Source organism: Callospermophilus lateralis, chromosome 4, assembly GCF_048772815.1.
Source record: "Callospermophilus lateralis isolate mCalLat2 chromosome 4, mCalLat2.hap1, whole genome shotgun sequence".
In the NCBI taxonomy this organism is placed as follows: Eukaryota; Metazoa; Chordata; class Mammalia; order Rodentia; family Sciuridae; genus Callospermophilus; species Callospermophilus lateralis.
The window spans coordinates 108,673,733-108,689,552 of record NC_135308.1 but is presented as its reverse complement, the minus strand read 5'-3'; the positions used below and the strand labels follow the sequence as shown (position 1 = coordinate 108,689,552).

The 15,820-nt window shown below is 32.3% G+C and overlaps 1 protein-coding gene and 1 pseudogene across 1 annotated transcript; both read left to right on the top strand.

The window, feature by feature from the left end:
• The first annotated feature begins 3,728 nt into the window (after nucleotides 1–3,728).
• On the top strand, nucleotides 3,729–4,676 carry LOC143398478 (olfactory receptor 6C2-like). Its single transcript, XM_076855387.1, has one exon. The coding sequence runs from the start codon at nucleotides 3,729–3,731 to the stop codon at nucleotides 4,674–4,676; it is 948 nt and encodes a 315-aa protein (XP_076711502.1).
• A 4,942-nt stretch (nucleotides 4,677–9,618) lies between these two features.
• On the top strand, nucleotides 9,619–10,563 carry LOC143398477 (olfactory receptor 6C2-like; annotated as a pseudogene).
• Nucleotides 10,564–15,820: the final 5,257 nt, after the last annotated feature.

The following is a 15,820-nucleotide window of genomic DNA, read 5'->3' as shown; positions in this document are numbered from 1 at the left end:
TCTTTATCAAAGTTATTCATGTTGTTGCATATTGCAGGGTTTCTTTATTTTTAAAGTTAAATAATATTCCATAGTGTGTGTGTGTGTGTGTGTGTGTGTGTGTGTCTGTGTGTGCCACATTTTCTTTTTATCCACTTATGTGTTGACATAAATCTGTGTTGTTTCCATGTCTTTGCTACTTTCAATTTTGTTGCAATGAACACAGAAATGCAGATTTTTCTCTGGGATACTTATTTCTATTCTTTTGGAAATATGACAAAATTGGATTTCTAGATTATACAGCCATTCTATTGGTAGTTTTCTGAGAAAACTTCATAATGTTTTCTACATTAACTATACCAGTTTACATTACCATCAAAAGGTTGCACATATTTAAATTTCTCCACGTCCTTATCAAAACACATATTTGCTGCTAATATTTATTGTAAGATATATAAGGTGACATTTTATTGTAGTTTACATCTTAATATGAGCTGTTAGGAAGCTGAATAGTCAAGTTTGGTTTCTTTTGTTTTGTTTTTATTGTACGACTCCAAACACCCAAGATTTTCAGTGTAACAAATATTGCACTTTTCTTTATCCTGTAACTGATTCTCCTTCACTACAAAGGAAAAATTCACTGCTATTGTGTACCTTACCTCAAAACTGTTGGATCCTAAGAAATTTATCATTTAATAATATTTTAGGTGAATCAATGGACTAGAAGAATGGAGAAAAGAGAAGGAAACCTGGCCAGGCAAAGCAGTTTTTCAGACTGTGAATGTTCTGGGGCCATAGAAATGTGATGACATTATTTTTCCCTTACAAAAGGTGGGTTTATATATTTATCTCTATGGCAGCAGTTTTCTCTAGAAACACTATCACTGAATTTGATTATGAAAAATACAGAAAACTAGATGGCTAAATTAACATCCTAATATGAATAAAAGAGATGAATAGAAGTAATACTATGAACATGAAAATGCTTTATCACTAATTACATTCTGGTTATATCAACCAATGTACTTGGAGTGTCAGTGTGACAAAAATGGTTTGGGGATATAGATAGAAAAGTAAATAAAGAAGAAAAAAAAACTATTTGGGTTACAATCACAAGGTTTCATAGCAATTCTAATCTTGCAGACATTGCAGCGAGAGCCTTTTGGCGATGAGCATTACCTAAAATATTCTCTACTTTTAGAAGGATGGAAACACAAATTACAATTACATAAAGGTACATTAAATTATTTCTTCAAATATTATTAAACATGTGTTATATATCAGATACTGTCTTTGTAGGTACAAAATATGCAACAGAAAAGAACAAATTTCCTGTTTTTAAAGTACATTTTCTATTGACCCCCAAAATCTAATAATCTTGAGAATATTCAGGTACTCTTGGGCTTCTTGAATGTAGCTGTTCATTTTATCTATGCGGATCATTATCTATTTTAGTAAGAATAAACAAAATCTCTTTGGGAAGATTAAATTTATAGACATATAATAGGAGGTATAAGTCTCAAAAAAGAATAATATCAGAAATTAAAATATTTAGTAGGGAGTATAAGCATCAAAAAATCAGAACGTGAAATAATTGCAGTATCAAAAAGTGATATATGGGAAGCCAATACTTTTTACAAAGTGTGGGAATCTTAAGTTTCCAACAAGGAGTAGGCCAGGAAAGAGTTTATCAGAAACTAGAAAGAAAACAGCACCTGCAGATAGAGAATTAATTATTAAGGTTAAAGGAATGGGCAGTACACAGAATGGGGGAAACACTGAAAAAGGAGAATCTTTAAAGTTTAGAACTGGGCATATCCAGGCCTTTTGTTTTAAAAAGTATTCAAAATGAAAGCTTAGTTTGAAGCACATGTAAAAGAAGAACTTTGAACCAACTGACCAGAATAGGCATTAAGGAGTACCCCAGTATATAGACAATGCTGCTTTTTTTTGTCCCTAAATTTATTAGATAAGCCAAATATAAAGAAATTTAAGAGCACATAAAATATTGTTTGTACTTTAGAAAAATTTATAGGAACATACAGGAGAAATGTAATTACCGTGTACAACATAATATAATGTGATATACTCCATGAATGGATAAAAAGCAGGTACTTGGAAACACCACAAAATTATCATATGCTTTGGGTTCATGAATGAAGATTTCCTGAAAGAACTGATACCTATGGGGAACTCTGAAGGACTAATAGTCATTAATCAAAAGTTAGCCTGTGCAGAGGAGAAACCATGTAGAAAATATAAAGAATTTCAAGTTGTCAGTGTTATTGGAACTCAAACCATAAGGAAGACAGATAAGAAAATGACAAATATTGAAATGAGAAAATCAAAGAAGGTACTTTCCATTAGTCTTGCAGGTTAAACAAAAACATAATTCTTTCTATATCAAAAAATAATTAACACTGGAAGAAGATAAGGTAAATCATTTAGAGCATATGGTAATTGAGATGTGGACACACAACTTGTTATGTTTAGAGCATCCTCAGATTTGGTATCTGTGGAGTATCCTACAGATGCCCAGGGATGACCCATGTGCTTAATGATGTTTTTATAGAAAATAAAAGTGAATCAGTTAAATCATTCATTAAGAGTATAAAGAAAAAAAGAATAACAAATAGAACACAATAAGTGGGAGGTCAGAAAATACAATATTAGAGAACTCAAATATTTCATATATGAATAGGGAAGAGAGGGCTAAAATGAGAAACATTAAAAATAATAATATAAACCTAGAAAGAAAATCAAAATATGCCATGGGATTAATCTAAAGAATGACCAAACTTTGCTTTTTAACGCTTTGGCAATTTCAGGCAAGATGAAAACTAAAATATGTCATTGGCTTCAACAGAAATGAAGTCTTTGGATGTGCTCAGAAAGCTATAGGGAATTGTAAGTGAAAGTTCCGCATGGCCAGTTAAAAACCTCAATGGAGTAAAGATGAACTGAGGAGAAATGAATGTTTTCAAATGAATTTAAAACATCTGGAAAAAAGATACAGCCTAGAAGGCTATACTTAGCAATATTATATATAAATTAACTTCTGGGACTTTGAGAAAATAAGAGCCACAGTCAAGTAATTGAGCATAAATGTATGCATAAGAAAACATTCCTTTTGTATATATCTTGCACATAATATTTTCTCACACTATAGGTAAAATAGTTGTACATCAAAATGTCCACAAGTGCTAGAATTTCCAGTATAAGAAATCCTGTTTTGGTTACTGTCATTTATTTGTTTTCCAGGAGAAAATATATCTTATCCTTACAACAATCACCAGGTAGTAACAAGTGAAGAGAATCCATGCTCTTAGTTACCTGGATATGCCCTGTATCCAACGTTTGCCTTGGACAAAGAAACGTTAGCCATCCATAAAATGACATCTTTCACTAACCCATTTGGAAATCCAGTCCATGTAATGATTCATATGTGACAAATTAATATGACAAATCAACTACATTTACAAATTCAGAGGGTTGACAAATGAATAAAAAAAAAATGGACTATTTTACAATAACATGAAAACTTAAGGAAATTTCCACTGTTCAAACACATAAATTCATGAAAGTTACTAGAATAGCAAAAATATTGATAATGATGTAAAAGGAAAAGATAAATGTAAGCTGATTTGCTGGGCTTCTATATGCATGCCTTTTTGATGTAGAATTTGAATATTTCTCTTCATACAATCTTGATTTTTACACAATGCTTAGGTAAATATCAATGTTCAACGATGAGGAACTACACAGCAATAACCACTTTCATCCTGCTAGGACTGACTAATGACCCCAAACTGCAAGTTCTGCTTTTTATCTTTCTGCTGCTCACTTACATGTTGAGTGTAACAGGGAACCTGACTATTATCACCCTCACATTGGTGGATTCCCATCTTAAGACACCTATGTACTTCTTCCTCAGAAACTTTTCCTTCCTAGAAGTTTCATTTACTACTGTCTGTATCCCTCGATTCCTGTACAGTTTATCAACTGGAGACAATACTGTTACCTACAATGCTTGTGCAAGTCAAGTATTTTTTGTTTTTCTCTTTGGAGCAACAGAATTTTTTCTCCTGGCAGCCATGTCCTATGATCGCTATGTGGCCATCTGTAAACCCCTTCATTATATGACCATCATGAACAACAGAGTGTGCACCTTATTAGTCCTCTCCTGCTGGGTAGCTGGCTTGATGATTATTGTCCCACTCTTAAGTGTAGGTCTCCAGCTTGAATTCTGTGATTCTAATGCCATTGATCATTTCATCTGTGATGCAAGTCCCCTCCTAAAGATCGCATGCTCAGACACATGGATGTTAGAACAGATGGTTCTATTTGTGGCTGTATTTGGGCTCATTATTACCCTAGTCTGTGTGGTTCTGTCCTACACGTACATCATCAGGACCATTCTGAGATTCCCCTCTGTTCAGCAAAGGAAAAAGGCCTTTTCCACCTGCTCATCCCACATGATTGTGGTTTCCATCACCTATGGCAGCTGCATCTTCATCTACATCAAGCCATCAGCAAAGGAAGAGGTGTCTGTAAATAAAGGTGTCTCAGTTCTCACCACTTCTGTAGCGCCCTTGTTGAACCCTTTCATTTACACCTTGAGAAACAAGCAAGTGAAACTCGCTTTCAATGATTCCATAAAAAAGATTGTATTTCTCTCAAAGAAGCAGGACTTTTGATGAATCGAAGGAAATAAAACATTCTACGACTGTTTTACTGTTGCTTCTAACTTTTTTCATTGTTTCCTTTCTACATTTCAGTCACATTAGCCTTCTCAAAGACATTTAATATTTCATCCTGATCTCATGCTTATTAAACTCTTTATTACTTTGAACCAAATTCATTCATTGTGTTTTCCTTCATTGTGAATCTAAAAAATATAATTTCCATGGAATTAAATTTTTCTCCACTTCTGAGCTAGGAAAAGAAAGAAAATAATATTTTAAATTGTACAAATTATCGTGTTAAATTATATGGCAATAATACTAGTTACTTTCTTACTGTAATACAGATATAAAATGAATAGCACAAATGCTTATTCAAAAGATAAAAAAAAAATAGCAGAGACATGCTAACATATATTAAACCAAATAAGACATTCCAGGCCTATTACACTAATTAGGAAGGAGACATCAACAGGAGTTTATGAGTAATTAGAATTGATGATATCTTTAAAATCACTTGTAAAATTACTTGTTATTTCCTTATATAAAAGAACATCACTTAAAAATATACTTAATTTAAAGAAATATAAATTTAAAATCACTTATTATAAGTACTAATTCAGAATAGATGCATTTATTGGAACAATAAATTTTAAGTTCCAAAAAATGGAAAAATTAATTAAATCAACACAAAAATATAGAGAAAAATTAAAGATATCAATGATTTTTAATGAGCAAAATAGGAAAAACATAAGGGAATATAAATGGTGATACAGGGATCAAGAGAACAATGCAGAAAATACTCAAAAATTAAAGAGCTTTGAGTTTGAAGCTATTAACAGCATACTTGTCATTTAACAAAAAAGAAAAAAAAACCAACTATATATTGCATGTAAAATGCACAACTCTGAGGCAAAGAATTCCACAGGCTTAAAGTAAAAAGACAGAAATTAAAATCTGTGGAAATGGAGCCTGAAAATAAGCAGGAGTAGCTGCTCTCATATTTAACAAAGCAGACTTCAAGACAAAATTAATCAGAAGAGGCAAAGAAGTTCTCTTCACACTGTAAATGGAGCAACCCAACAAGAATATATTATAATATTAAATATTTATGCCCTGCAAAGTTTTCAAAATAGTAACTAAAGAGCCTCTGGATTCTACTGATGTCTGTGGTGATATGTCCTTTTTCTTCTATAATTGTATCTCTTATCTCTCATTTTATCTCATCTTTCTTTTTATTTAGTTAGTTTGGCTAAGGGTCTATTATCATTTTTATCTTTATAAACAATCAAATCTTTATTACATCTTCTTGTACTTTTTATTTTCTATTTCATTAATTTATCTCAGATCTAAATTATTTACTTAATTCTACTTGTTTTAGAATTGGTTTGCTTTTGTATTTCTAGGACCTTGAGATGCAACATTAGATGTTTATTTGGGATCTTTCTGGGTTTGGGCTTTGTTTATTTTGTTGTTGTTGTATTTATATAGGTACCAATAGCTATAAACTTTCCTCTTAGAACAACCTTCAAAATATCCCAGTGATTCTGTTCTGATCTATGTCTATTTTCATTTTATTCTAAGAATTTATTTATTTAGAGAAAGAACATTAGAGTAACAGCCCACATGGCCCCTTCATCTGCTTGCTCTTTAATGCCATGATCATCATGGCATCTTTTATTGGTGATTCAATTCTGGATGTAATGTGTATGGAGATGTTTTTGTCAATAGGAAGGAACAAGGCAGGTTTTGCTTATTTTCCACTGCTGGTGTTTAAAAATGGAGATGTGATATCCACGCCGCTGGAATTATGCAAACTTCACTACCATACAAATACAGAATATTGCTGCTTTTTTTCTAGAGTTTATGCTAAAATAATTAAAAACCCTCTACCTAATTAACTTGATAACAATAATGTATAAAGAAGGAAAACTGGACTAGAGTTGTAAGCAATTATGCATGAAAAGAGAAGTGAAGACTTCCTGAACTTAGATCATTAAATGTAAAATTGCTGATGAAGAAAGAAGTATGTAAATCAGTTATATTTTTCAAGATGGAGCCATTTTTCTTTTCTCTTTATGCTTAGAACATTTCTTTCTCAAATATCATGGTTACTAGAATTTGAAGATCCACTGAAAGCACATTTTGCTACAATTGCATGTCAAATCTTGGTAGACAGAATACATTCTGGTCTTTGGGGGTATTGCTATCTTTGAAATAAAATGTGTGTTAACAAATAGTCCATACTGTTGATACAAGTTAATTGCATTATTATGTTGTGATAAGAAAAAGCAAGTAGCACATCTGTTCAGAGATCTCAGGATGGGTATCCAATTAACTCAGATTACCACCCTCCTTGCTTAGGATGAGATTTCAGTCTGCTTCCAAGTTGACTTAATTAACATAGTTATCTGTCTCATTTAGTTTTTGCTTGCAGGTTTTTTTTTTTTTTTCTTCTGGCTACCATAGTTGACCTAGTTATCTACTTGGGAAGCCAGAGTAGAATGGGTATTTCATAGTAAACTCAGCTGCCTTGCCTTCCCTGTTTCACTGTCCTGGGATCACTATCTTGCTTGAAACATATCAGTAGATCATTATTTATAATCCCATTGTTTAATAAGCTTTTAGTATTATTACTAACTATTTCTGTCTCTGAGAACTTCTGTACAATATAAAGAAATCAGGGAAAAACTGGTCCACATGTAACTTGACTTCAATTACATCTAAATAAACATTAGTGTCTTAGTCCATTTGTGGTTCCATAACAAAATACCTGAGACTGGACCTCAATCTCACTCACTGGAGAGGAGCCCTCATGGCCTACTCACTTTTTAAATGTCTGACTCTTAAGACAACAGTAACCATTATATTTCAATGACTAACTTTGGGAGAGTACACATTCAAGACGTAGCAACTAACTTTTTTCTTTTTCAAAATTTAAATAGTTGTGTTTATTTACTTTAATATTCTATTAGCTGTGAGTATTTAAAATGTTATAATTTCATTCCACTCATATTTTGGATATCAAGACTTTTTATAGATAAATAGAGGGTATGTAGGAACACTACAGTTTTTATCACTCTTTGATGAATCAATGAATTAGAATATTTAATAAATTACTCTTTTGCACCTATTATTTGATATTTTGACAAATTCTAATTCTAAACCCATCTACTTTCCACTTCTGTTAACTCAGTCTTATATTTATTACCCTTCTCATTCAACAGAGAAAATATATTTAAATTATTTAATCAGCACTTGCGAGTATCATGACCCCCATTCTCCTTTTTATTTTTTCATTGTACTTCTTGACACCTTCAGCCTCCTCCATAAAGCAATCCAGTTCCACTGGAAAATTATCTTTTTGCTCTTGTTCCTATTGGTTAATAATGGATATATATATTGGACATGTAGTAATCCAACATATATAAGTGTCAGGAATTCTTTCTCTTTCCCATCCAGTGGATCAATTAGTAAGATGATATAAATATGGAGTGAAAATGAATCGAGGAAAAAATAGGACAATTTAACTTTCTGGGTATTAGGAATGTTTCAAAACTTATACACTAAAGATGGCTCATTTTCTTCCTTTTGAAGTGAAGAAATAGGGTAAGTTCTAAAAACAAATCGAAATAGTTGATTGTTTATTAAGTCAAAAAATGACTAATTACTTGGAGTAAAATTACATATCCTTATACATTATACCAAATTATAATTAATATAGGACACAGATGTAAATATAAACTAGGTAAATAATAAAATCACTGGAAGAAAATATAAGTAACATGTATGTCCAGATCAGGGTCAAAAGAAAAGGTCAAATAATGCTGGTAAATTTAGAAATCATGAATCAAAATCAAGAATATATATTATGATATAAGAACAAATTCTTCTAAATATAAACTCTATCATTAGTATTAAATATTAAATCATGAAATAAGATTTCTAAGATATAAGACTTCTAAAGACATTAAAAATTAGATGTTAAGGACATGCAAATATCTTAGGAAAGATAAGAATTTAGCAAATACTTTTATCCAAAAACATCCAATGGGCAGTGTGTTAAAACATGTCGTAATTGTCTTTCTGTGTCTGGCTTTTTACATGAACATAATGCACATCCAAATAATTTCATCCATTTTGTTGCAAATGTCAAGATTTCATTCCCTTTTATGGCTGAACAATATTCTATTGTGTATATGAGATATACTTTCCTTACCCAGTCTTCTATTGATAGGCACCAGACTGATTCCTTATCTTAGCTATTGTGAATAGTGATGCAATAAACCTGGACAGGTAGTTATTTCTTTAGTGAGTAGATTTCATTTCCTTTGACTGTGTACCCAGAAGTGGCATACCTGGATCATACGGTACATCTATCTTTAGTTTTTAAGGAATCTCTATACTGTTATTCACAATAGCTCTGCTGGTTTATATCCCTAAGAGTTCCTTTCTCTCCGCATCCTTGTCAACATTTGGATATTTTGTTTGTATTCTTGCTTTTTGATAATAATTCTAACTATGGTGAGATGGTATCTCATTATAATTTTCATTGCTTTTCCTTCATGGGAAATCCCTAGTGATTTACTCCTCTCTAATTCCTAGTATTTCTAATATGTGCTTTTTTTTCTTTAGTGATTATTATTTTGTGTGTGTGTGTGTGTGTGTGTGTGTGTGTGTGTGTGTGTTTCTTTTACTGTCAGTCTGGTTAGAGCTTTATTAGTGTCATGCATCTTTCAGAAGTCAATTTTGCATTTTATTGATTTTTCTCTATTTCCTTTTTCATTTTCAATTTTATTGACTTTATTGTCCTTATTATTGTTTGTCTTAGTATGCTTGGAGTTAATTTCATCCTTTTTATTGTACCTCATTCTCAAAGATTATAAGTATTTCTTTTTCTTCTGTTTAGGTACTTTGACTTTTGGCATGCAAATTGCCTAAAACATCAAATTCAGTCATGATAAATCACACAGCAATAACAACATTCAACTTGTTGGGGCTTACAGATGACCCACAGCTGCAAATTCTGTTTTTTAACTTTTTATTCTTGACATACATTCTGAGCATCACTGGTAATCTGACTATTATACTTCTCACCCTGATGGATTCCCATCTTAAAACACCTATGTATATTTTACTTTGAAAATTCTCCTTCTTAGAAATCTCATTCATAACAGTCTGTGTTCCCAGATTCCTCTACAGTATATCAACTAGTATATCAACTATTCCTCTACAGTATATAACTTACAATGCTTGTGCCAAATATTTTTTACTGGACTCTTTGGGGCCACAGAGTTTTTTCTCCTGGCAGCCTGTCCTATGATCGCTATGTGGCCATCTGCAAACCCCTTCATTACATCACCATCATGAACAACAGAATCTGTGCCATCCTCGTCTTCTCTTGCTGGATCTCTGGGCTGGTGATCATCATCACACCTCTCAGCATGGGCCTCCAGCTGGAGTTCTGCGACTCCAATGTCATTGATCATTTTGGCTGTGATGCATCTCCTCTTTTTAAGATCTCATGCTCAGATACGTGGTTTCTAGAACAGACTGTTATTGGTGCAGTGTTTACTTTCATTATCACACTAATAGGTGTGATTCTTTCTTACAGAAATATCATTAGGACACTTCTCATATTTCCTTATGCTCAGCAAAGATAAAAACTTTTTCCACCTGCTCCTCCCACATGATTGTGGTTTCCATCACCTATGGCAGCTGCATCTTCATCTATGTCAAGCCTTCAGCCAAAGAACAGGTGGACATCAATAAAGGGGTATCTGTGCTCACTACATCTGTTGCCCCTTTGTTAAATCCATTTATTTATACCTTGAGGAACAAGCAAGTGAAACAAGCTATCAATGACACAATCAAAGAAACTGCCTTTATCTTATACAATTAGGAGCATGCTGGATATAAGCAATTAAATGAAAATGACAAGTTAGTTCCTTTATGTCTTTCTTGAAGTTCTAACTAGATTAGCTAGATTAACTTTCTCATGGTCCTTCAAATATTGATTTAGGACTCTTCTTAGATAAAATTAATTTTTTCTCTCTTTAATATCATAATTGTTTCTATCATTAAAATATATCAGGCCAGGCATGGTGATGCACATCTGTAATCCCATTGACTCAGGAAGCTGAGGCAGGAGGATCACAAATTCACAACCAGCCTCAACAACTTAGTGAGATCCTAAGAAACTTAGTGAGACCCTGTCTAAAAATTTTTAAAAAATTAAGAAGGGCTAGGGATGCAGCTCTGTGGTTAAGCATACCTGGGTTCAATCACCAGTACTGAAAAATTAAATTAAAATATGAGTACATTAGAATTTACTTCCAGAAACTAAAATCTTCACTTCTTTCTTATTTGGATTTTTTTTACTATTATTCATAAAAATGGTATAACTTGGCAGGACCATATTTGTGATTTCTGAGAAAATTTTGGATACTGGTCTTATTTTATATTTATCTATATTTTAAATATACAAATATTATGAATATTTGAAACATAAGAAATACCTTCATCTTATTAAAGTTATCACAATATGAATGTTTATAGCAGATACAATCACATTAGTCACATTATGAACCAGCACAGTAGCCTATAAACAGATGAGTAAATAAAGAAAATGTGATATATAAAACTCCATTTTGAGTTTTACTCACCATAAAGAAGAATAAAGTTATGATATTTGCTGATAAATGGATGGAACTGGGGAGCACCAGAAAGGCCATGATCCAAAAAGTCAAGGGTAGAATATTTTTTTTCTCATATATGAAAACTAATAACAAAATGTGAGGGAAACTCCATAAAAATAGAAATCAGTAGAGTGGAAAAGGGAATTGACGGGAAGGGAAACAGACTGGGAAAAAGGAGGAGTGGTGCAATTAAACTGACCAAACTATCCTATGTACATACCTGAATATACCATGGAGAATTTCAACTTTATGTGTCTCTATAATGCACTAATTAAAAATAATACTATAAATATGTAGAGGAAGGATTCACTGAATGGAGAAAAAGGAATAGAGGGAGGGAGAAAGATAGTTAAAGGGGAAGTACTTGGGATTGAACTGGAGCAATTAAATTTCATGCTTGTATAATTATGTCAAAATGAATCCCAATATTATGTATAAATATAATACACTACAAAAATTTAAATGAAGTCTCCTAAAAATAGTTTATTTTCCCAGCATCTTTACCAGCATTTTATTGCTGTTTATATTATTGATGACTGCCATCCTGGGTGAGTTGTAATCTGTAGATTTGGATGCCTTATCATGTTGAATATATTTTTTTTCATGTAATTGTTGTCTACTTGTATTTTTCCTTTTGAGAAGTATTTGGTCAGTTTATTTGCCCTTTTATTAGTTTTTTAATACTGAGATTTTATGAGTTCTTTATATATTCTGGATATTAGTTTTCTGTCAGAAGAATAGCTGGCAAAGATTTCCTCCCATTCTTTAAGGTTTAAATTTCATTCAATTCTGTCCTTTGCTGTGCAGAAGCCTTTTTATTTGAGGCCACAAAATTTTTTATTTCTCATTTCCTGAGTTATAAAGCTCCTATTCAAAGTCTTTCCCTGTACCTATATGTTGAGGTGTTTTCCCTACATTTTCTTCTAAGAATTGAAATGTTTCTCATCTATATGTTTGAACCATTTTGAGTTGCCTTTTGTGAGAGATATGAGTCTAGTTTCATCTTCTATATATGGATATCCATTTCTATTTACATCAATTATTTAAAAGGTTTTCTTTTCTCCAATGTATATTTTTAGTATCATTTTCAAAATTAGATGACTGTAACTGTTTTTGGTTTGTTTCTGTGTCTTCTAGTCTATTCCATTGGTCTATATGTCTGTTTTTATGCCTACATCATGGTGTTTTTGTTACTGTGTCTCTGTAATATAATTTGAAATCAGGTATTGAGATGCCTGATTTTGGCTTAAAGATTGCCTTGTTGAGAGTGACTTTTAGGTTTCACTTGAATGGAGTATCGTTTTCCATCCTTTAACTTTCGGTCTGTGAATGCCTTTGCCTATGCAGGATTTTCTTGGAGACAATATACAATTAAGTCTTGTTTTTAATCCAATTTCCCAATCAATATCACTAAATTGGAGAATTAAGACCATTTAAATTCAGCCTTACCTTAGGGAAGTGTGTGTTAATAATCATTTTGTTTCATTTCTAATATCTGAACCATTCCTAATTTTTGTTTGTTTATCTACTTTTCTACATTCTTTCCAATGCCCTTATGGTTATTTTTTGCTTTCTCTGCTATGTGGAGGATTCCTTTAAGTATTCATCAACTCCTTTATTTATGCTTATCTTAAAAGCCTTTTTATTTCTTATTCAATTCTGAAGGAGAGTTTTTCTGTATATGTCAATTAGGGTGGAGAGTCATTTTCTTACTGTGCTTGAAATATATCATTTCATGCCCTCTGGGCCTTAAAAGTTTCGTCTGAAAATTCTGCTGCTATTCTGAATGGTTTACCTTTCTTAGTTACTTGGTGCATTTCTCTTGCAGCCTTTAATGTTATTTATTTGTTCTCATTTTTTTTTTTGGCATGTCAGTCATAATAGATCATGGAGAAGTCCTTTAATAATCATATCTATTTGAAGATCTAAATGCCTCCAGTACCTGCAAGTCCATCTCATTCCAAAGACTAGGGAAATTTTCTGATATTATGTCATTGAACAAATTTTCTATGTGTTATTTTCACCTATCTTGTACTACATGATTAGCTCCCAGTATTTCCAAAGAATATCTAATAAGGTGGAGACTGCTAAGCTATCACAAGTGTTCCTTCCGATTTAATAGTAATGAGTGCAACTGAGGTATTATATGCACTTATAAGTGTTTTGAACTCCACAAAACTGCCAATTGATTATATTCTATTCCTAAGTGTAGCTGGGTTTGTAGATGCCATTGATTATTCACACATTAAATCATTTGATACTCTAAGGGGGTCATTACCATTACTGAAATGTATTTCCACACCTTAATTCACTTATCTTCTGTCGGAGCAGATTCATATCTTTTCCTTAAAGTTATTTCATTCACATTCAGACACATGATTTATTAATACATTATCTTCGTTTTCATATATAAAAGAAAGAATTTTTCTTCAGTAATACCTGACCTAAAGGATTCATTAATTTTTTTGGTCTTTGTACGGATTTTTAAAAATTTGTTATATATGAAAGCAGAATGAATTACAATTTATATTACACATATAGAGCACAATTATATTTATATCTGTACACAAAGTAGAATCACACAATTTGTGTCTCCATAGACACAAAATAATGATGTCCATCTCATTCCACAGTCTTTCCTACCACCATGCCCTCTCCCTTCCCCTTCCTCCCCTTTGCCCAATCTAGAGTTCATCTAATCTTCCCATGCCCTACCCCAAACACATTATGTATCAGCATCCTTAAATCAGAGAAAACATTCAGCATTTGTGTTTGGGGATTGACTTACTTCACTTGGCATTATATTTTCCAACTCCATCCATTTACCTGCAAATGCTGTGATTTTATTCTCTTTTATTGCTGAATAATATTCCATGTGTATATGTACCACATTTTCTTTATCCTTTCATCTACTGAAGGGTATCTAGGTTGCTTCCACAGTTTAGCTATTGTGAAATGTGCTGCTATAGACATTGATGTGTCTGTGTCCCTTTAGTATGCTACTTTTAAGTCCTTTTGGTATAAAACGAGGAGTGGGATCAAATGGTATTTCCATTTCAGGTTTTCCAAGGATTCTCCATACTGCATTCTATATTGGCTGCACCAATTTGCAGTCCCACTAGCAATGTATGAGTGTGCCTTTTCCCCACATCCTCACCAACACTTATTGTTGTTTGTATTCTTAATAATTGCCATTCTGACTGGAGTGAGATGAAATCATAGAATAGTTTTGATTTCCATTTCTCTGGTTGCAAGACATGTTGAACATTTCTTTATAATTTGTTGATTGATTATATATCTTCTGAGAAGTGTTTGTTATGTTCCTTGGCCCATTTATTGATTGGGTTATTTGTTCTTTTGGTGTTAAGATTTTTGAGTTTTTTATATATTCTAGAGATTATTGCTCTATATGATGTGTGTGTGGTAAAAATTGGTTCCCAAATGTAGGCTATCTATTCATCTCAGTGATGGTTTCTGTTGCTGATAATAAGCTTTTAAGTTTTGATTCATTCCATTTTTGATTCATAATATTAATTCTTGTGCTATTGGAGTCTTATTAAGGAAGTTGTGGCCTAATCCAGCATGATGTAGATCTGGGACTATTCTTTCTTCTAATAGGCACAGTGTCTCTCATTTAATTCCTAAGTCCTTGATCCATTTTAAGTTGAGTTTTGTGAATGGTGAGAGATAGGGGTTTAATTTCATTTTGTTACCTATGGATTTCCAGTTTTCCCAGCACCATTTGTTGAAGAGGCTATCTTTTCTACAATACGTTTTTGATGCCTTTGTCTAATATAAGATAACTGTAATTATGTGGGTTAGTCTCTGTGTCCTCTATTCTGTATATTGGTACCAAGTCTATTTTGGTACCAATACCATACGATTTCTGTTAATATTTCTCTGTACAGTGTAGTTTAAGTTCTGCTATAGTGATGCCACCTGATTTACTCTTCTTGCTAAGGATTTCTTTAGCAATTCTGAGTCTCTTATTTTTCCAGATGAATTTTATGACTGCTTTTTTTATTTCTATTTTATTGGAGTGCAAGTTTTCATTGAGAGTATGATTGGAATTGCATAAACTCTGTATAATGCTTTTGGTAGTATGCTCATTTTGAAAATATTATTTCTGCTTATCCAAGAACAAGGTAGATCTTTCCATCTTCTAAAGCCTTCTTGTGTGTTGTAGTTTTCATTGTAGAGGTCTTTCATCTCTTTCATTAAATTGATTCCCTAGGTTTTTTTTGAGGCTATTATAAATGGGATACTTTCCTCATCTCACTTTCAGAGGATTTGTCACTGATATACCGAAATGACTTTGATTTATGGGTGTTGATTTTTATATCCTGCTACTTTGCTGAATTCAATATAGAATTTTCTTGTGGAATTTTTGGGGTCCCCTAGATATAGAATCATATCATCAACAAATAGTGTTAATTTGAGTTCTTTTTTTCCTATGTGTAT